The sequence below is a fragment of the Haliaeetus albicilla genome, chromosome Z (genome assembly GCF_947461875.1).
Source record: "Haliaeetus albicilla chromosome Z, bHalAlb1.1, whole genome shotgun sequence".
Classification (NCBI taxonomy): domain Eukaryota; kingdom Metazoa; phylum Chordata; class Aves; order Accipitriformes; family Accipitridae; genus Haliaeetus; species Haliaeetus albicilla.
The window spans coordinates 52347724-52370421 of record NC_091516.1 but is presented as its reverse complement, the minus strand read 5'-3'; the positions used below and the strand labels follow the sequence as shown (position 1 = coordinate 52370421).

The 22698-nt window shown below is 38.8% G+C and overlaps 1 protein-coding gene across 3 annotated transcripts in view; it reads right to left on the bottom strand.

Annotated features, from left to right (window-relative positions):
- The window catches only part of SNX24 (sorting nexin 24), a 95555-nt gene that overhangs the window by 35541 nt on the left and 37316 nt on the right, over positions 1 to 22698 (bottom strand). Inside the window, exons 1-3 of one of the 3 annotated variants that reach the window (XM_069776783.1) lie at positions 22197 to 22301; positions 11217 to 11300; positions 4351 to 4455 (exon numbers count right to left, since the gene is read on the bottom strand). In XM_069776783.1, coding sequence (XP_069632884.1) covers positions 4351 to 4455; positions 11217 to 11300; positions 22197 to 22259 — 252 coding nt within the window. In that variant the 5' untranslated portion in view covers positions 22260 to 22301. Of the gene's footprint in view, positions 1 to 4350; positions 4456 to 11216; positions 11301 to 22196; positions 22302 to 22698 lie in introns of those variants that run through there. The other 2 variants (XM_069776784.1, XM_069776785.1) reach the window with 2 other exon arrangements.

Genomic DNA, 22698 nt, shown 5'->3' with positions numbered 1-22698 from the left:
AAGGGCAAGTCCCTGGGGCGGAGAGACTGGATGGCAATAACATCCAGTGTCAGCTTGCTGGGACAAGGATATGACCTAACTCCAAATCAGTAGAGAGCAGGTGGCTAGATCAAATTCTTCCCCATTACCAATTCACTGGAAATAAGCTCCATAAAAACTGCTCCTCCAAAAGTACATCATATAAAATCTATTTGTAACAAATACTGATCAGATTGACAACACAGCTGCAGCCACTTCGATAACCAATTAGATAATGTCCCTCAGTGCTGCCCTTAGGAATCCCAGCAATGTTTTCAATGTCCAAAATAAAACCCCAACTACCTGTTCAGTTGGTCCATCCACAAGATGACTTACTGAACTCATACACAATAATAATAGTGCAAGAGGGAGTATTTCAAGTGATCTATAACTACTTTAAATACACTTCCAAAGCAGACTATATTTCTGTATTGCTTTGTGATAAACAGTCAGTCCAAGATTATACAGTGGATTTATAAAAACAACCAACCACCACTGAGAAGCTAAATGCTGATTAACAGTCTGCCCTATCATCTTCCACATCTACCTTCACCTTCTGGTACTCTCAAACAAACATATTTCTCCAGGCTCACAAACATACTATCAGGAGTCACAGACTTTCAGTGCATATCCACTTGGCAGCCCTTCTCAATAAGAAGCCCTCTACACAACCAGCTACCTCAAATCTGTATCTTCTAGCTTTTCTCAACACCAAACTCTTCAGGAATCATATAAAGAGAAGACATTTCGTAGCCATAAACAAATCATAGCGAAATTAAAAAATCTTGCTACAATCTAATACTACTATCATAGAGATTTTGTCACCAATAATGTAATCCAGTGATTTATTTTACAAATTTTAAATCAAAACCACCTGGATTCTCATCTCTGCTGTATTACAAGCTACAAGCTCAGATATACAAATCAGTAACTATTAAGTCAGAATTTATATCACACACTAATTGATTTATAGTACCTCTTAGCTGATAGCCACCGCAAGGTAATTAAAGCTGGTTTAGTCATCTTCCACTGTCAGTAACAGGCATTTTCTTATTTAGCAAAGACTAAACCAGCTCAACTTAAGTCCTGTGTGCTGTAGGTTAAGATCATGCAGAAAGACAGTTACCACAGATCAGCAGAGGAGCAACAGCTTATTGCTTCATACTAATCTGCTTGAATGTTTGGGGCCACACTCTGACATTCACTTATCTTTGCATCTGTTTCCTCATTAATAAATGAAACGTAATCCTTCTTTCCTCTCGTCAGTCAGTTGATTGTTCTCAGTATTCACAAGGGCTCTGTGTTATTATACATGCAGTTGAATTACTATGCATACTAGTGTTTACTAGTCAATTGTTCCACAGTATGAAAAACGCAAGTTGTAAATTCTGGTCAAACTTGTAAAATATGAAAGTCACTTAAAAATAATATAGATAAATCATTCTTTCACAATTCCACAAAAATTGGTCTATTATAACAAGCAAAAATCCCCACTCAACCTTTCAAAGCCAAAAGAAAAATAAAGCCATCTGATGAATATTAGCTGACAGTGGATATTGATAAATTTCAGAAAAAGACTATCTGTATCTCACAATTTAATAAGATTTGATTTATTCATAATTTTGCTATTCTTCAGAAAGATGTAATGCAATGTTTCTGAGCTCCTGTCCACCCACTCCAAGAAACAAACAACCTGTGCTGAAAGGATTTAAGGAGGCAGTTTCACCATGAAAAGGTCACAAAGAAGTAACAAGGTACTGGCAACTGCAGCACTTTCCAGCTCAGACAGGGGAATTTCTTGCTTTCTTTATTACTTGATACAGACTGATTCTACTATTCTAATTTCGTATCATTATTTTTATCTGCATTTAACTATAGAACACTACTTAACTGAAAATATACTAAGAACCCGATATGATTAGACCATGTCAGATGCAGGTCTGTATTTGACTGCTATCTGTATGGCATGTTACTTCTTGCCTGTACAGGTTTTCAAGGTGCAAAGTCCAAAAATGAGAAATTAATATGTATTGCATAAAACAAATTATTTGAATGTAACACCTGTCTAAACACTCAATCTCTGCATGAGATTCTGGCTGGTTTTGAAAAAACAGTTAACGACTACGATGTCTCCATAATAGTTTACCAGCTGCACAAATGGCTGGCTACTAGTACCACCACTGACTAGTGATGGTAGTAGCCAAACTGCTCTTCCAGATTAACTCTCATTAGTATCACCTGAAAATATGTTTGCAATATTTTATACACATGCTGTTAAATTAAAAACTGATCATGTCTTCTGAAATTGTAGCACGTTCCTACACTGTGTCTTGGAAAATGCTTGGCACTATTAAAAACCTTCTGATAAATGAAGTGCCTTAATATGAACTTTTGATTATCTAAAACCAGGCTCTTATTATTTGAAAAGCTAAAATTTCACTGATGATTAGTTCTGCTTTCTATTAGCAGAAACAAAAATTAATGACTTTGACAAGAATATTAACGACTTTTGCTCTTGTTTTAATTCAGTATGCACATCAGTATAGATGCAACTTAGACGCTTCTCATGTTTTAATCAGATGGTGTTCAGCACTCCCTTCCAACCTAAACCATTGCATGTTCATATGATAGCCAATGGTGATTGAAGAGGTGAAAAGTTAATTAAATGTACAAGGCTGTTACACGAACAAGAGTTGACTAACTTTTCCAGTAGGGGGAGATGTTCTTTTAAAGTTTATCAGCAATTAAAAAGTGCTAACCAATTTACCCCTGTACCTTTTTAACAAAATCAACCTCATAAAAGAAATTGGTACATGTGCCTTGTTAGTGATATCCTCCAAAAGACAGTTGTATGAAAATCAGAAAAAAATAAAAAATTCACAGCAAATGGCTGTAAGAGAAAAACATATTGATGATGGAGCAAGCTGTGCTGACCGCCATCAAAACCAAAGAGGCCCTATTCCTTTTCAAAACCAAAGTCTCTCCAACAGCAATATTTTTTCACCCACACAATAAATGTAATTTTTAGATGACAAAGATGCTATAACTATCACAGAGCAAGAAGGAAAAAAGGATTGTTTTTTTTAATTTAACATCATCAACTAAATATTTAAAAACAGAAAATAAACTATGTTGCCTGAAACGCTCCTTATGTCTCAGAACAAAATCCAAGCTGTGTTTTCCTCCTCATTTCCAAATTTCTTTTAAAAAGCTTAATGTCAGAAGTAATACTGTCTTGTGTCACACTATAACTTTGTTCTCCTCCCTAAGCAGTTTTCTTTTACAAATCTTCCTGAGAATCAGGGAGGTTCCTGAGCAGTGCAGGTTACCATCTTTTTTCTATGAATGCAGCTCACTGTCTGTCACTCTGCAGTTCATCATTCTTTCAGTTGTGCCACTGCAACTGTGGATGATGACATAAATCAGAGCTCTGAAATTTTTACTACTCTGATCTGAGTAAAAATAGAAGACTCTCACTCTTGTGTTTCTCTCAAAACAATTATTTTTTGACTCAGATCATTTCTATGATCCCCTTCAATAAAACAGCACTTGCTATTCAGTACAGCTGAAGGTGCAGTGAACTGGGAACATGTCTAGAGGACCACCTTAATCTGGCTTTGTCACCAGAGAAACAGCTGTGAAACTACACCACAGGGCATTTTTAAAGCAATCATGGTGAGAGTAGAAATTCCATTTATTAAAAAAGCCTTGGATTTATCACTGGTATATTTAGATGTCTACATGTCTGAGTCATTCCTGAAGACTCCTTTTACAGCCTGTAGCAAAATCAGAACCCAAATAGGTAGGATCTGGGACTTCAAATGCAAGTTTCCAAACCAACTGAGATGAATATGGGATGACAGGTGCGTATTTCAACTAGATGAACAATTCAGATACAGGCATTTACAGTAGAGGTATATGAATTCGACGAGCTGATTCTTCCCTAGCCTGTCTAAATAGACGTTAATTAAATAAAGCCTCCTTGGATCTCTTCTGCAATACTTTTGATTTTTCCACAGGCACAACAACTGTGGAAAGAATAACATTATTTTCGCCATTTTAGGCACAGGGAAATGAGGTACTAGTATGTTCGCCAAAGTCAGTCAGCACCTTTTACCAGAATCAAGAAAAAATGCAAAACAGTCTGGATTTCTAGCTGCTAGTCTTGCTAAGTGAACAGAAATCATCACCGCTGGTAAGTATCCAGCTCATTTCCCACCTCTAAAATTGCCTATCAGTAAAACACCCCACTACATACCTTCAAATGCTTTGGATACTACCACTCTGAAAATGGATGCTGCTTTTACTTTCACAGTGCTAAGAGAGACTCACCTGCAAGTACAACTCCAAGCCTTGCCGTCGCTGCTCCAGGACCTTGGGGACCCAGTTTCTCACATGCTTTGAAGGGATCTCTGGAGTTCTTATGAACTTCTTGAGCTGCAAATGAAAAGAAATGCAGACAGAAACAAAGTATAATAGCATCCTTTTAAAGTAAACATGTTTATGTTAGAGATGAGGCAGTACAGGTAAAATAACCACGTATAAAGGACAACAACACAGCAATGAAGTTACTCACCATCAGCTCACGGAAGTAACAGCAGACTTCATACCTATAGGCTGCAGTTAAAAATCTCCACGTCTAGCTGCCCTGGACAGTGAAGACCCTACTAACAATTTGTTGTGACTAACAGCCTTGAAACAAAACAGCAACAACTACATGAGAATACTTGAAATGAGCTCCCCGTTAGTCAACCTGGGATGATACCACACAACGTCACCGCAACGTACCCAGACACTACCTTGCTAAGTGCAGTGGCAAAACACCGTGATGATTTCTAACTCTAGATTTAGGCAACTATGAACAGGTGGGAGAAATACAGGGAGGAGAGCTAACCATTTCTCTGGAGAGTTGGCAATCAAGACAGAAAAATATCCATGTTCTCAAACTGCACCAAGATATTGACAGTTGTGTTTAATATCTTATACAGAGAAATAGCAAGATTGCCACTGAATGTATTTCCAAGACAGCTCCATAACTATTCCTCTGAAGATTCCCACAGGAAAGCTTTTATAAATATATACAGAAATGTGTATATGCATACACGACTGCATATACATAGACACAAGCACACAATCTGACAACACTAAGAATCCTCTTGCTGGAGCAACATTTTTTTTTCCAAAACCAAAAAAATATGACTGCTTTCCTCAAAACTACAGAGCAAAAATAATAACTGGAATAGACTCCATTGCAATTTAATAGAAGGTGACATTAGACATTCCTTCTGTTGGATATTGCCTCTGAGTAAATCCGAGGCAAGGAATGCAAGAAAAGAAACTCAAAATTGACTTTGACATGCATACCCATGGGAGACTGAGAATTTACATTTCATCTTTGAGCTTGCTGAGATGTCACTATAGGAAAAAGCAGTGCCAACATATCAACGTCTCTACAATCACAAGTAACGAAGCTGCAGCAAGGACACCTCAATTGCTCTGGAAACATTTTGCAACTTCCTTAATAGTGCTAAATTACAATTAAATGTGAAGTGAAAAAAATAAACCACCAAAACAAAACCCCAAACCCATCTACTTTTACTGACAGATCTTAAAGCCAGAATATGAAACCCCATTTTTTCCTCTAAATTGGTCGAGAATGTTGAAGAAGCGATGGTCACAGCTGCTGTGAACTATGACAGCACCTGCAGATGAGTAACAAATGAGGAGAATGCTCCAGATGAGGGGAGACAAATCTGAAACAATACAAGCATCCACCAAGGCCTAGCTGCTTACAAGATAAATACTCTGTGGCTGGTACCTCAGCTGATGAGTAGCAACCCTTTTGTGTTCTGTGGCCCTGTTATACAAAGCATCCAAAACCCAACTGTTTAAATGTGCAAGCATAGATGCTGTGTGTAGGTATAAAGCACATGCTATACAGATATACAAAGAATAAAGGATAAATCCACTTTCTTATGCTTACAATAATCCAATAATATATTGCAACAAATAATTATTACAATGCCAAAGAATATTAAGCAAATCTACGTATGTGTTAGCTATATTGCTTGAGACCTGTCCCTATACAAGAAATATTTATCTGAGGACAATTATTGTCTGTAATACCTTCCTGTCCATAACACTGACCTTTGACATACTGTAGTCTCTATTTCCTGCAAGACTAAAAGATGGCTCAAATTATCAAGTAAAGAATTATTTGTTCAAGTGTCATGTCAGTATGATTTAGAGTGTACACTAATTATTCTAAAATTATAAACAGCTTGCAAACAAGAGGTATAGAACTTAAGGGTTTTGCAGATTTCACTGCAGTAGTTGTAATGCTGTCACCTTCTAGCATTCTGGTGCTTAAAAATAACTACCAATATTTAAAAATGTAAAGGAAAAAAAGTATAAAAAGGAATTAGGGAATAAATATGAATAAATGGTTGTACTATGTTATACACATTGAATGAATTTAATTCTTTCTCAAAAACTCTCCATATGAGAATAATAAAACTTCTGTTCTGTAATGTGAATGGTGCATAGCCTGAAAGGTCTGGTTTGTCACTCATAAGCGGGGCAAAGTATAATGGCCTATGCAAACTATTTCAAAAAAGCCAACAGAGGTGGATGGTCTCTCTCAAGGGAATAATTTGTACTTCTGGTATAGCATGACAGTCTTGAAAAGATTGTAAACCTTTTCCACTGCAGCCAGATTGCACAGGAGGTGGGGGTTTACTTTTTTACACCACTGGAATGTAAGAAAGGTTGAACCCAGGAAGGAGACAAATCCAGCCATGTTCCTGCAAATGGCTTTGTTAAAAAAAAAAGAAAAAAAAAATCAAAATTAATCAAAACCTTGATTGGCATTCTGATGAATGAATAATGTCCTATACGGCAATGGAATCGTCCTTCCTCCATACAATGCCAGTAGAGCATGTTGTTCTCTGGTGAAAGGCACAATCTCCCTTTCAGCCTCTATTCCCGTTTTCTACCATGGTTGTTCTCTACAGAAGCTTTGTTTCTCCTGCTCACTACAGACAACTCCAGCACTAAGGGCACCTTGAATATGCATTAAGTCTAAAGATACCTTTCCAATTGCCATGTACTCACAGCAGTTTAGAGTGAAACTTACATTTTAAATTAAAGGGGAAGAGAGGAACAAAAAAATAAATACTCTATTGGCATGCTGAAAGCAAACTGGTATCTGGACCTGCGTATAAATAGTGTCACGGGATGTGAACAAATTGTTCACAAAGAACAATCCAGATACAAGTTCGAAATATTTTTCTCCAGTAAAAACTGTTCAAATACACACCCTACTTTTTTAAGGGCGTTGAGATTTTCTGCTCTAACACAAAACAGAGAGGAAAATAAAGGGTGAAACTACATACTGTATTACCAGAGAATGCTTTCTTCAGGATTTCTGTAACACTGAAAGGTTCAGAGCACGAACAGAGTTCAACCATGTTTACTGAAATTTTACTACAACTTCAAAAAATAAGACTTAAGAAGTATATTGTTGCCAAAATATGCTGGGTGCTTTGCATCTGTACAGGGAACAAATAAGAAAAAGTCACTATCAAGTTTGCAGAGTAATATAAACAGACAGCAAGCAGATGAGGAGTAAGATGAAACAAGTTGAAGAGTGGTGCAAAGCATCTGGTTAGAATACCTGTTTTTCAGGTTTGTTTATTTTGCTGCTATTTCTGGAGAAAGAGTAAGGGACCATTGTTTATGTTTTTTCGGGTGTTCCAAGGAGAAATCGCTGCAATGGGAGTTACTGCAGAGGAAGCAGTGTACAAGGAGACAAATCTGAGAGTGAGACTGTAGTAATTTGTGACTTCTGTGTGGAGTAGCTGTGCAACTCCAGAAATTACAGTGAAATTAGACAACAACAAAGGGAAGAAGGAAAAGCAGAGGCATTCAATGCTTTTTTTTGCCTCAGTCTTTTATAATATTGATAGACCTTGGGCTGCCCAGTCCCCTGAGTCAGAGGACCACAAGTGTGGGAACAGTGACTTCCCATTCATGGACACTGAAATTGTAAGGGACCAGCTGTATCAGCTGAATGTTCACAAGTCCATGGAGCCCGATGGGATTCATCCCAGGGTACTGAAGGAGCTAGCGGATGTTACAGCAGGATCCTGCTCTATCATCTACCAAGGTCTTGGGAGTCTGGGGAGGCCCCTGCTGACTGGAAGCTAGCCAGTGTTAGTCCAGTTTATAAGAAGGGCATGAGGGATGACACAGGAAACTGCAGACCTGGAAAAATTACGGAGAAGATCACACTGGATACTACTGAAAGGCATTTAAAGAACAATGCAATCATCAGGCACAGTCAACATGAGTTCGCAAAGGGGAAGTCCTGTATAACTAATTTGATATCCTTCTACAATAAGGTCACCCACCCACTGGATGAAGGGCAAGTGGTGGATGTAGTTTTTCTGGGTTTTAGTATGGCTTTTGATGCTGTCCCTCACAGCATCCTTCTGGACAAGCTGTCCATGTGTGGGATGAGCAGGTACATGCTGTGCTGGGTGAAGAACGGGCTGGAGGGCAGAGCTCAAAGGGTTGTCATGAGTGGGGCTACATCTGGCTGGTGACTGGTCACCAGCAGTGCTCCTCAGGGCTCAATTCTAGGGCCAGTTCTGTCCAATACATTTGTCAATGACCTGGATGCAGCAGTTGAATGCACCATTAGCAAGTTTGCTGATGATAACAAACTGGGAGGTGCTGTTGATTCTCTGAGGGACAAGAGGCCTTGCAGAGGGATCTAGACAGATTGGAGCATTGGACAATCATCATTGGCATGAAATTTAACAAGAACAAATGCCAGATTCTGCACCTGGGATGGAGTAATGCCAGGCACAAGTATAACTTGGGAGAGGAGTGGCTGTGGAGCAGCCCTGCAGAAAGGGATCTGGGGTGCTGGTTGACAGCAGGCTCAACATGAGTCAGCAGTGGGCCCTGGCAGCCAAGAGGGCAAACCACATCCCGGGGTGCATCAAACACAGGATAACCAGCTGTTCAAAAGAGGGGATTATCCTGCTTTATTTAGTGTTGGTGCGGCCTCACCTTGAATACCGTGTGCAGTTCTAGGCCCCACAATTTAAGAAGGTTGTGAAGGTCCTTGAATGTGTCCAGAGGAGCACGACCAAGGTGGTAGAAGGGCTGGAAGGCATGTCCTGTGAGGAGCGGCTAAGGACTTCTGGTTAGTCTAGTTTGGAGAAAAGGAGGCTGAGGGGTGACCCCATTGCTCTCTACAGCTTCCCAAGGAGGAGAAGTGGAGAGGAAGGCGCTGAGCTCTTCTCCCTGGGATCCAGTGACAGGACACCTGGGAATGGCTCAAAGCTGTGCCAGGGGAGGTTCAGACTGGACATGAGGAAGCATTTCCTTACTGAGAGGGTGGTTGAACACTGGAAGAGGCTTCCTAGAGAGGTGGTCAATGCCCCAAGTCTGTCAGTGTTTAAGAGGCATTTGGACAATGCCCTCAATAACATGCTTTAACTTCTGGTCAGCCCTGAAGTGGTCAGGCAGTCAGACTAGATGATCATTGTAGGTCCCTTCCAACTGAAATTATTCTCTTCTCTTCTCTTCTCTTCTCTTTTCTCTTCTCTTCTCTTCTCTTCTCTTCTCTTCTCTTCTCACTACAGGAGACGGTTTACTAGGGTAGGGTGTGTTTTAAGCATATAAATCCTGATTTTCCCCTCTTAATGTTTCCTAACTTATTTAGTTGTATAATCTCTACTCATCTGCTTTACTTTCAACTGCAGGATTATCCTCATATGTTAAATAAAGCACACACGTATTACAAGGCTTGGTGGTGGGTGAATGAATTGTACTACTGATTCTGACACTGTTGCTTATGTTGCATCATATTAGACGTGAACACAAGGCGGGAAGTATCTGAGACATATCTGAATTAACACAATAAACAAGGAAATGAGTCTTAAAAAGTGGCAGCTGATACCACAACTGGAGCACGAAGCAAAAAGGCAAGAAATACTAGCACATCTTAATTATGGTGCAGTAAAGCAAAATACATTCTTGTTCTTTGGACTTTGAGGGCCAAAATGCAGATGGGTCAATAGTTGCCTTTTGTTGACCCAGGTTTGCTTATATCCATATAAGGCTGGCAAAATCCACCCTCTCTGCAACCAGGCCAATGCTTCTTCCCTGAATGAGATGATTCCTGAGCTGATTTGGTGTCACCAGCAAACGTGCTGGTGTGGATAAGCTCTTCTGACACTGCAATGGCAGGAGCTGTAAATGTTCATGCTCCTCTGCGTTGTTTGCAGAGGAAGCTTTTCCACACTGAAGGCAAGCAACACCAGTCAAAGCAGTTGAGTGTGTACAAGCTCCACTGCCACTGAGAGCTACAAACCAACTAATGTTCAGTTGACCCAGGTCCTAGGAACAGACTGAAGCTCTTCATTGCAGCCCCACCACTGGTAACTGGCTGCAATGCTTTTCCAGAATTCTTTTTCACAATACTTGGCCTCCATAACGCAGAAAAAATATAAAACTTGCCTTTCAGCTGCACAACTGTATAGCAGCGTCCAGTTCAGCTTGGAGAGAAGAAATCATACTTTTCCTTTAACAGTGATCAAAACAATTTAAAGGACATTAGTGGATAACCAATCTTGAAAGTACAGAGTTTCGGTGTATATATTAGAAAGATGATTAGTAAACAAGCTTAGCAGATATTTTATATCACATTCATTGTATGAAGTGCAGCAGAGTGAGACGGTCTACTCCGTCTTTTTCATGTCTAGTTTCCTGGTGTATACAAACTGTCTGCTCAGCTTTACATATAGCCGGTTAGCAACACAATTTATAGAACTAACAAATAATTTGTCTAATTGGATAAAAACCAAAAACGTATTTATTTGCTATAGGAATGTGTCTTATTTTGTGATTTTACAAGAAGAAAAAAACATACTACAGACAGCATTTTAGCAATACAGCATGTAAACAATAATCAAAAAGAAAAAGAGAGTTAGTAACAACCGAGAAGTCATCACCCCATTCCACGAAATAGAGAAGAAACTGAGTTATTTGGGAACTCATTTCCAGAGACATGAATCACAAGATGCATTTAAGATAAACCATGTATAGTAACAATTTCAAGAGAGAGGAAAACATCACAGCTAAGGCAAAACAAAGTTACATTTTACAAAGAAAGAGATCACTACCTTTTTATGAAGTGCATGGAATTCACTATACCTCTTCTCCACAAAATGTTTCCTTCCACTCATTAGCACCTCTATCTTAAAGACCTGAAAATTGTAAATAATAAGGAGATTAACGTTACTTGCACAAACAGTTCTGTGACATGGCTGTGACTGCACATTTTACCACGGTCATTCCAGTAGGTGGTCCCAAAAAACCCGTGATGACTCATGAGGCACAGAAGTACAGCGATTAATGGGAAATATGGCTGAATCTTTTGTTAACAAGTTTGCTCAACAAACATACAAAAAGACAAGTTAAGCTTGGACTTTATAGTGTACATTAAAAACTAAGCATTACGATATTCCCTTTTAGAAACATTTAATACATTTTGAAGTAGTTTAACAAATATTAAAAAAAAGGATGGTAAGAACAAACAAAAAAGAAAAGAAATAAAGATTCATTCTTTTTTCCTCTTACAATATGGCATACTAACACACTCATACATGTTCAGTAAGAACTGGGTAACAGATGCAGTATGTTATGCATGGAAAAGAAGAAATAAATGCAAACACTATATCATGGGTTAATTTCCTCCTAACCTACAAATTCATCTGTAGTCTCAATTGAGCTTGTGCTACTATCTACACACTAGGAAAAAAAAAACCCCAAACATGGCAAATGCTTATTTTCTTTGTATGATACATGTGACAGCTTTTGTTGCTGCCTCTGGAAGGTTGAAAGGCCAGGAGAAGCAGCTCTCTGGATCCACTAATTAGCAGTCACTAACATGACATTTTCTTGATTCTCAGGTCACTGGGTCATTTCTGAGGGCAAGTGATGAGAAATATTTTGAAGTACTCAAGAAAACACAGTCTATTAAATGAAGACAAAATCAGCAGAAAAGAAATACAGAAAAGGTGCCTGGCCTATCTAGGAGTTCTTTGTTTTCTGTTTTGCTCAGAAAATGCTGGAAATAATTATTTCCAGGACAATGAGAGACAATGTTCAGGACAGATGATTACATCAAGATCCAAGACTCAGGCCAAATAAAAAGTTCTTTGAAATAAATTTACAAACGGTGTTTATGCCTGAATGCAGAAAAAAGGGGTTTCTGTCACAACATGCCCAGCTAGCATTGATCAGAGCAAACACACAGAAACCATGCTGAATAAACACTTTCTATTGTCCACTAGAACCTGCCTTTCAAACAGGTCAAAATGCTATGGTTTTCACCGGCTAGCCAAACCACATTAGAAACAGACAGCATTTTATTTAATCCAGACTGAAATGCATCCACCTTTGTTTGAATGCAGTATGGATGGGACTGCAGTCATTTCACACCAATGTTTACATTACCAAAATTAGTTCAGATCATTGTAATAACTTATGCTACATTCTACCTCTTTGAAAAGAACTATTTCTGTGTCCCACTCATGGTGAGCAGATGACCTTATTTGGGTGCATTGATTTTTTTCCCCCTCCTATCTATTTAGACTATTTTGGGAGAACAGCTATTGGCTATTGAACAATTTTCCTCTATACATGAATAAACTCCAAGGCACCCGTAGGAATATGTTGCAACTTCAGAGTTGTAAAGAGAATCACATGCAAAGAAAAATCAATGTAGGCTTTTTTCTTTAGTTGAGACTTAACATCCTAATTATATGAGAGGAAAACACTATTTACATATTATATTCCACACACTGTATGAAGAAATAGTTCTGCAAGGAGCAAAATACTCTGGATTGCACAGGAAAGCCACTATGAGTTTCAAGGATAACTTGGTGGGGAGAATAGATAACAGAATATGAAACTAGTTAAGTTAGAAGTAACCATAAGTCACTAGTTAAGGTGTTGCAACAGTTTTGAATTAACTCGATATTAAATCTCCAGGAATTAAGAGCAACTCATAACACCCTCTTACACCTCAGTCAGCTAACAGCCACTGCACCACTGTTAGTTTAGCACTTCTGTTGGCTACAAGGTTTGCTAAACAATTCGGAGAAGTCTAAGGGGCTCCTGCCTCAGCTATAAGCACTCCCTTGACAGGTAACTTTCTTGTGAATCATGGCTTGGCTTGTGCAGTCCCATTTTGGTTTTAGTCATATATGTGCCACTTCAGAGAAATGTCTTTCCTTCTGAAGTCTATAAACCTGCCATTTCACAAAGGAAAATAGTTGGAATATGGGGAAGAAAGGAAATATAAATCCCTCTGTGGACCTTCTTTTCAAAGCATCTATCTATTTTGTTCTGTGTTTCATCACTGGTTAAGGAATTACAGAAATGGCTTCAGAACACTAAAAAGTATACAGCATTTATTCATCCTCCTTTTTAATCTTAGCGAAGTTTTAATTACTGTTTCGTAATTTTTGCTAACAACATGACACTAAAGAATACATTTGCCAGTCCCTTTCGCGGAAGATGTGAGAAGAGAGAACCACAGTTTCCCATGCACGGTGATGTCATTTCCAAAACCAGATATCTGCTAGCTTCACACCCTCAACGGGTTGTACTAGTATAGAGGCTTCAACTTTGCCTCCTACCGTCCACAGACCCTGGATCCAGCTTTAGCAGCCATCTAAAATTTGAAAAGCTGGACAACAGATCTGCTATGCTTGAAGTGAAAATTACTGTTTGAAAACAAAATGCTGCATTTCTAATCTACTCCCTGTGGCACCTATATTCCAGAAATATAAAGCAACTTGTGATAAATAAATGGACAATCTGTAAATGCTTTAGTTTAATACAAATCTAAATACTAAACTGATTTACAAAGTAACTTATAAAGCAGAAATGCAAGTGAGTGAAATAACACATATTGTGCTTATGAACTTCATATTATTAAATGACTTTATTTAGACAGCATAAATTCCAAGTTTGCCTCATCGCTGTTTACCAGATCACAATTCACAAGAGCAAACTAAAAGCACAGCAGTGAGTTTCTGTGCCACTATTTCATATAATGACACGGCTTTGTGTGAAAGACAGAAAGATACATTAGCTTATGAGAGAGATAGGATCTCTTCATGGATTCAAAATAGCTATAGACAAATCTCACACAAATTTAAGTGAGCAATTGCAGGCCCTGACAGAAAAACAATGTAAGGAAACCGGTGAACATAGATGAAAGTGCCAAAATAAAGACGGGGAAAAAATGCAACACTGCAAGGAAATTACTTTTCTTGTAAAAATGTTCATGTTCTATGAACAGATAACTCTGGAAAGACATATGACTTTGTATAAGTGACAGTTAGTTAAATGAAAAATGCAACAATTAATCACTGAATAAGACAAGTAAAATGCTTTTCCCATAGTCATTGAAATACCAGAAATTACACTGCACTGAAAGATTTGCAGTTCATCTTGACTGGGACACAAGGAACCATAGATATGAAGACACCAATTAGAAAACTCTTTACAAGTACTCTGAAACTAGAAATGTCTCACCTTTCTTGGTTACTACCACAACAGTTATCAACAATGTTTGCACAAAGCCAGAAGATCATCATCCATTAAAAGCATTCTTCCAACAGAATTTAACCCGCACAAGTGATGTATGGGACAAACACCTTTGGATTGGATATCAGTATGAATAATGTTGATCTGCCTAGCAGAACTGCAGATCTGCCACTGCAATTCATAACCATCAAACCTGTGAAGGAAAGTCTTCTAGAAGAATTCCTAATGTTTTTGTTAATAAGACAGTAAAAATTTTCAGGTCCAAGTACAAAAGATATTTACATATGACTTTAAAAAAAAAACATCCCAAATTTTTTTGTCCCTCTTATTTGCCTTCACTTTGTTCCAGTGGTATGGACTATATTCAGATCTTGGAAACCATTTTCTTCATTTCTTATTGTTAGCAAGCCTAATTTTGCCATTGCCCTGAATTTATCCATTTCTGATTGTTAGCAAACCTCCTTTTTCACTGTTTTGAAGAAGAATACTTAACATTTCTCTTCTTGCTGCAGAAACTGGACAGTACTACGTAGTAACTAAATTGGATTATATACAGGCAAATAATTGGTACTATATCACTGTGAATTTCCAAGACAGAAAGCACAAATGGAAGAAAACAGGAACCAATAAGACATACAAGAACCACCCATGTCTTCCTGTAAACCCACCGGTGTTATAAGCGCACATCAAGAACTGTGTGGTAAATAACATTGATACTGCCCCCCTTCAGATCTTACCTATGTCAAATGCTTACACTGGATACAAAAAGACATATTTTATCTGATAATTTGATACGAAAATATACATCTCCAGTACCTTTGTCTCAAAAACACCTGAATGATCAGTTTAACAAAAAACACAGACAAGAATGACAAACATGACCAGGAATAGGGAGGAAAACTACAGAGAACAGTTAACTTCTCAGCTTGGTTTTCTATTACGTAAGAAATATACAGATGGCACTTTTATATTAACTCATGGAAATTACATTAACCACAGAGTTCATAATTATGGTAAATTAATACTATCATGTTGTATATATTTATACATGGAAAAATGAATTGCAAAGTATATAAACTTCTGAAAAATTACAGATGAGAGAGAGATTTGGGGCAGCCTTGTTTAGAATGAGGAGATACAAAAACCAGAAGCGGAAAAAGAGAAGTTTACAAAAAACAGATATATTTGTCTAACATTCACCAGGAAAGAAAACCCCACAAAATTCTAGTACTGTGCTTCTCTCTCTCAAGACCAAGCTTACCAACACTAGTTCTATTTAATATATTACTTACAGAAATAAATACATCCCTTCAGATGATTCAGTACGCTTGACAGACTTTTGTCTGAGGAACAGCTAATGCATTCAAAGTGTCAAGAAACTCAACCTTAAACCTTTGTCATGGCCATATGGAAGGAATTCCAGAGCAAATGAAATGACAGCTACGGTCCACGAAACAGTAATAGGATTTCCAGTGTTTAGTGTTTGATTATTGTTCACACAATGGCACATTTTCTGTCTCAGTTGTGCTATGACTAGAACAAGACCACAGCATATAGTGGAGATCAAAAGATGACTTTAAACCTATTCTCACCCACCTGATGCGGGGGAAAAAATTATTCCACAGAATTTTAGAGCACCTGTGTGGTGGCAGTAACCAGAGCTGCACATAGCAGCAATTCGGTATCTCAGGGGTGTAACAGCCTCATGGCAATGCTCCATGCTTCTGAATGCCCTCCACAGCAGAGGCGGAGATGAGGACAGTATTCAGAGCCAACTCAAACTTCAGAGCAGCCTCGATAAAACTGAATCTCGCTATCCCCCAAATGAAAACAAATTAACTTATTCTGACTTCATCCTTTGGAAGGGGGTGTGGCAAAACTCAGTTCTGTAGTGGGCACAGGGCAGCTCAAGGGTGCAGAGACAGGCTGACATGGGTCACAGAGGCATGAGGTGAGGGAAATCTCCCTTTTTCTCTCCTCTCCAACCACATTCCCCTCCTGTTCCAGTCGTCGTCCCCCCCCCCCCCCCCCCGTCTTGCACCCACTATTTACTTTGGGTTATCCCCACGATGTCCACTCGCCAAGACTTAAGACCTTCTGTGCCGTAGGTAGGTTGCTTATAGTCACATCTTTGCCTCCTCTCTGTAGCAACTGCTCTCCCCACTCTACCCAAACAGCCCCTACACAAGCTCCTGCACCATCTTCCCGTAAGGAAAGGGCCCCCTTCCTGCTGCAAAAGCGGGAATCAAGTTGGGGCACAGCAAAGAAAGAAACAGGTCAGCCCTGAAGAGCTCAGTTTGCTCCACTTGGTTTCACTGGGGCCCTAAGAAGGGATGAAAGTGGCTGCAAGAGGCAGTAAAGGAAAAGAAGCGAAAGATTCGGTATTAGAAACGGAAAGCAATCAGAGTGTTGGGGGGGGAGGACGAACAGCAACAGAGCTGAGAGTCATCCCTCCTTTCTAGCAGCAGTCCTCACACGTGCTGATGGCCACGCGAGCAAGCAGAAATCAGGAGCTGCAGACGGGCAGCTCAGCTAGCGCAGGCATTTGGAGCACCAGTCCTCCTCGCAGGCAGGCAAATGGGCCCACAGCTACCGCCGCGGACCCGGGCCACTGCTCGTCCCGCCTGTGCTTCGACCTCCAGTGGTACGGCTCTGCTCAGCACAAGTGTTTTGCTTGCACGGAAGGGCCCCAAAGACATTCAAATCCATTACGTTATCCATTACAAGATGGGCTTATCTTACCTAAGTCACCTCAAAAGTTGGGTTGGACCCACAAACAGCCCCTTTCCCCCACCCCAAGCACTGTCATGTTTGTTATATGAAATCAGACTGTTCCACTTAGTCCCAACTACAATGTACAATATTAAGTTACAGCACAAGAGAAAAAGTACCTAGCTTTATTAACTATGGATATCAAGGCTTGACATTATGCAATTATGACGTTCCTTTGTCCAGACTCTGTGAGGGAGAAAGACCATGTCAGAGAAGTGAAACATTCCCTGCAGGATTTCCAGCGAGTATTCCCAACAGCTCCAGTCTGTGTGAAGCAGTTACCTGATACCTCCTGGCCTGGAGAAGCAGCCTTACTGTTTTTATAATACAATAAACAGATTTTCTGCTGTGATATAAGCCCACTGAGAGGACAAGTATGTTGTTTCACTGACTCCTCCTGTTAAATCTCATGTTACTGCAATCTAACTTGGACCTTCATTACTAAAAAAAAAGATGTGTACCTAAGAACAATCACAAGCACATGTTCTTATAAATGTGGCTCCTACTTCAAATGTCTCCTTACTAATTTTATGTAACATTCAATGATTTATTTACTGAAAAAGCTGTCTCTTCACTAACACTTACTAGTGCTACTGGTACCAGTACCTACCTAAACCAGACTACAGTCTCTTCAAGAACCATTCAGCATGCAGTTTTTCTTTCCCACCAGTATTACAAAATAATTAAGGGTATTCCCCCTCCTATGCTCTTTTGCAGTATGGGCCTCTTCCACTGATAAAATGGCACAGTGTTGATAGGAATTAGGCACAAAAGGCATGCATATGACTCAGTGGTATTCTTTCTGAAGATGGCCTTTGAGAATTGTATGTCGTATTTCCTAGGGTTTATAGGAAGAGTTAGTAAAACAATTTATACTGCAACTCAGACAGACAGTTTTGTAATTCCTACAACATGGGAAGCTCGAGGGAGGCTTCTACGGAGCTGTCACTGTTGAATGAAAGAGTAGCTGACATATAAGAGTAAGTAGTTTTCTGATTTTTTCAAACTCTCTTTAAACCAATCTTTTCCAAACACATGGTTCATAAAATCCCATAGGAACTTCTCTGTCATTTCCTGAAAAATAACTTACATGGCTTTCCAAGCTAAAAAGCCTCTCCCTTGCCAGCGAAACACTGACTATGGAAATCTAATTTGTAACCAAACCAAGAAGCTACAAGGTCTGACTTGCTTTTGATATTTTTCTTTATTAGCCCTGCAGAGCACAAGTGTTACACAGATGACACCCTTTTAAAATCTCATTGTCGCTGTGGTCAACTATTTGGCTAACTTCCTTAGAATGAAACTTAAGGAAAAATGTGTTGATCTTTTACTGAAAAAGGAAAAAGTTCCTAACACATGCTAATGCCTACAGTTACACAGACACAAAAAAATTAGCCTGCTCTGCTCTATTTGTCCATCTGGATCATCTCAACGTCTCTTATCGGAAGTGTTCTACTAATAGAACAACGATGGGCCTTTTTATGGAAAAGATGAACTTTCCAATGAAATAGTACATCAGGATAAAATACATGAATATTACAAAAAATAATTGATGGCAAAAGTGTATTTACATGAAATAGATGAATTCTAAGTTTGATGAAAATTAAGGACTCTTCTATTTTGTCACAAAATCCTTTGGAGAGTCTATAAAGAGTCCTCTCACTTCCCAAGGCAGGATGCAACTCCTAGCCACAACGAAAGTGCCCTCATATTGCAGCCAACTAGCTGCAATAAACTCCTTTTTTGCGAAAAGCGAGACACAAGACCAAGTTTTTTCCAGAAACTTTAAGTCTATGTTACTTTGTTTGAACTTGTATTTGCTGTCTGGAGAACACCTGGGCCACCTAAGACCTCCAAAGCACAGATGTTTTGTTTACAAACAAAAACATCAAATGGTGTCAAAGAACACATTAAAAAAGTATATATGCAGCAGGGTGATGAGCATTACACTTTAAAGGAGCTGGCTTTGTACTGTTTCATATTCCATGGTATGTCTACCATGGTATGTGAATTTAGCCTTTTTCCTCTGCTAGTGACTAACTAAACACATATGAACAGGAAACACAACAGTATTTAGTCAAGTTACAGCATACACAAGCTATTAAAAATCAGCTCCACATTCCTCGTGGTTAGTAAATACCAGAGGAAAGAAATACTGTATATCCACCTTGCATCTTTTCTTACTAGGGTCTCTCCAGTAACCCATCTAAGACTGCTCCTCTTTACCTGTAGTCACAGGAGGTTGCTTTTCCAAATGTCTGTGCAGCTTAGCAAAGATCCTTCATATATTACATTTAAGTATTGGGATCAGCCTGTCTTCAGCCCCAAAATGGAGGATTCAAATGCTATTCTGTTAATAACGAAGATGAGGAGTCAGGATGCATGCAATGTTTTCAGGCACTTCAAGGAGTTAACTCATCCAAACTTTCACTAAATTAGCATTGGTCTGCCTTCCAAAATGGAAACCTAATTACTTCTGCTATTGCATGCCATCTGCCTTATTCTTACATGCAACTGACAGCACTATTCAAACATCAGCACTCATTTCTGAAAATAAGAGTAATTGTATCAATTTATCAAAGAATACCATCCTGCTCACCAAAGGCTTCCCTTGCCAGGTTAATCTCTTCTGAATGGTAATTCAAAGTGGGAAGAAGTAAGCTCAAATAGCTGTAAGGCAGTTTCATTTCTTATTGGACTAAGCCTGCTGTGACTGAGACAAGACCTGAAACAGATTACCGGGATGTGGTTATTGATACATCCAACAGCAGAAAACCAGGTGGTTCTTCATGTGCAAGGAAGGTGGAGAGAATGGGAGCAACAAACTCGGCACAGCTACTGAAGAAAATGCAAGAGCAGCTACCACAAACAGTGCCCCAAAATAACAAAATATTGTGCCCAAGCTAAGATTTAAGTCTTTAAGCTTCTGAATTTAAATGCTCCGATAGTCACAGCGTGTATGTTGTAGTTGGCTTGGTGGCCACAGTGATCGCAGATATGCCTGAGCCAGATTTAAACTAGTTCAGGTACTCCTGGCAGCATAACAGTAGCAGCAGCGTAGGCAGCACAAGCTGCAAAACTCATGGCAAAGGCTGAACAAAGCCAAGGGCCAAGGGGGCGATGCTGGCTCTATCCTGGGTACATCTGCAGGAGTTGTAGTCAGCAAGGTGCAGGTGTCCCATAAAAGGGAGCAGAGGGAGTGTGAAGTTGAGGGGGATGCAGGGTTCGCATTTGACTTCAACACAAGGGAAGAACGCAGGGAAGAGAGAAAAATATTTCCTAATTTGCTTTTCTTAGAGTTACAGCATAAAACACAGCAAGTAGCTGGATTGTAGACACTTCATGCAGAACTGTATTGGCATTAGTGGAAGAGCTAAGGCAGCACAGAATTTGAGTCAAACACCCAGGCCTGAGAAAAGGCAACATCTAAACTTCTTATGGATACTACATCCAGTGCAATTATGTCAAGATATTGTATAGGTTCAAAGGCAGTAGAAATACTAATACAAACCAATATCCACAATAATATATATAACTAAAGTATCCTATTAGCAATTTTGCAATAAAAGATTGAATAACCTATCAGAGAACACTGGTTGTACAATTAAATATTTATCATTTCAAAGACAATGAAAATTGATTCAGTGAGAATTATGTTAATTGGCAACTTGCCTCTCCATCACTTGGAAGATAGTGAGGCAAACATCAAGTAATTACATGCCTGCACATGTATTCAGCCAGATAAAGTATTATGTATCCAACACATTTCAGAAAGATTTTAAGTAAGCTGTTATAAATTGAGTCTGATGCTGGAAACATGGAAATAAAAGTGTGCATACTGCAAACAAAGTGATAGGCAATGGATGATTGAAAATTGTGCTAAATGTTTAATTACTGACTGTTGCTTGAACTGAAGATGACATAATGTACCAATCTCTTCAAATGTTAACTAGAAGCATCAGAGTAAAAAAAGTATCATTCACAGGTATAAAAATCTGTGACTGTGTTTTCCTCAAGGAAGAAAAAAATTAAAGACAGAGCCAAGCACAGACTGCCTAAGAACTAACTTGCCTTGAACACTTCAGTAATAAAAGCTAGTAGATTCCTGAACACAGCACTGTGAGGAAACAGTATCCATATACTCATTTTTAGCTGAAATTTGATAATCACATTTCAAGTCCTGGTTCTTGGGTGTAAAAGAAATAATTTACTGTTCTAGAAAATTCTGGATGTTCACCACCTGCGGATACCAACCAAGTCTCCTATTTAAATACATACAGACTTAAACCCCTAAACTCAGTTGGATAAATTCAAAAGTACTATCAAGAAAAAAAAAAAAAAGATAAAAATAAGGTGTCATTACAGATACAATGTGATACTGCCATAGATGTCACTCCTTCCCTCATTCTGAGGCTTCAAATTTTCTTTTTGCTTTATTATGAAGTTAGTGAGCACTTCTGTATGCAAACCTCATCAAATCTTGGCAAACCTCATCAAATCTTGGCATTTTCCTGGTTCTCACCTTTTGTACTGAATAGAAAAACTTTTGCCATTTCTATTCACACAAAACACTGCCATATATAACTTCTTCAAATATTTTTTTTTGTTACAAAGGCTCTATTATTGGAGTTTCCAGTGCCTCCCTGCAGAAGGAATGTAAACTTTGCTTAGTTTACTTTAAGTTCTTAGTTGCAGCAAAAGTTGATTCTTCTGCGTATTTACAGAAAGTGCCACTTCTCTATTTACAGGGCAGACAAAATGCAACTTACCTCATCCCGTACGTGTACAAGGTGCCATCTTATCTCCAATTGCCTCAACAAGCAACTGCTCATCTTTCTGTACAGCTTCTGTTCCTACTTACCTTTTCTTCCACCCACATATGTTTTCCACAGGTAAGAAATCTGAAGCGGTAACGAAGGGACATTCACATTCCATCAGCTGATTCCTCACCTTCCTGCTTCACGCTACAGCTTACTCACACTACTGATATTTTTAATTAACTTCTCAATAACATTTGAAGAGGACCTGAGATGGAGTTAATTTAATAAAATTTATCATAGGAGTTAACGGCAGTACTAGGATTAATTAGAATAATCTAATATTTTCCATTACAAGACTGTTCTCAGTTGCTTACAGTTTTGCCAACCTTTAATTTTTGGGCTTAGATTTTCCATACCAGGTATGTGATTCAGACAGAAAATATTTTTAGAAAGTTACAGCTGAGACAGTCCAAACACACACTTAAAGAAAAATATATTTTACTTTATCCAT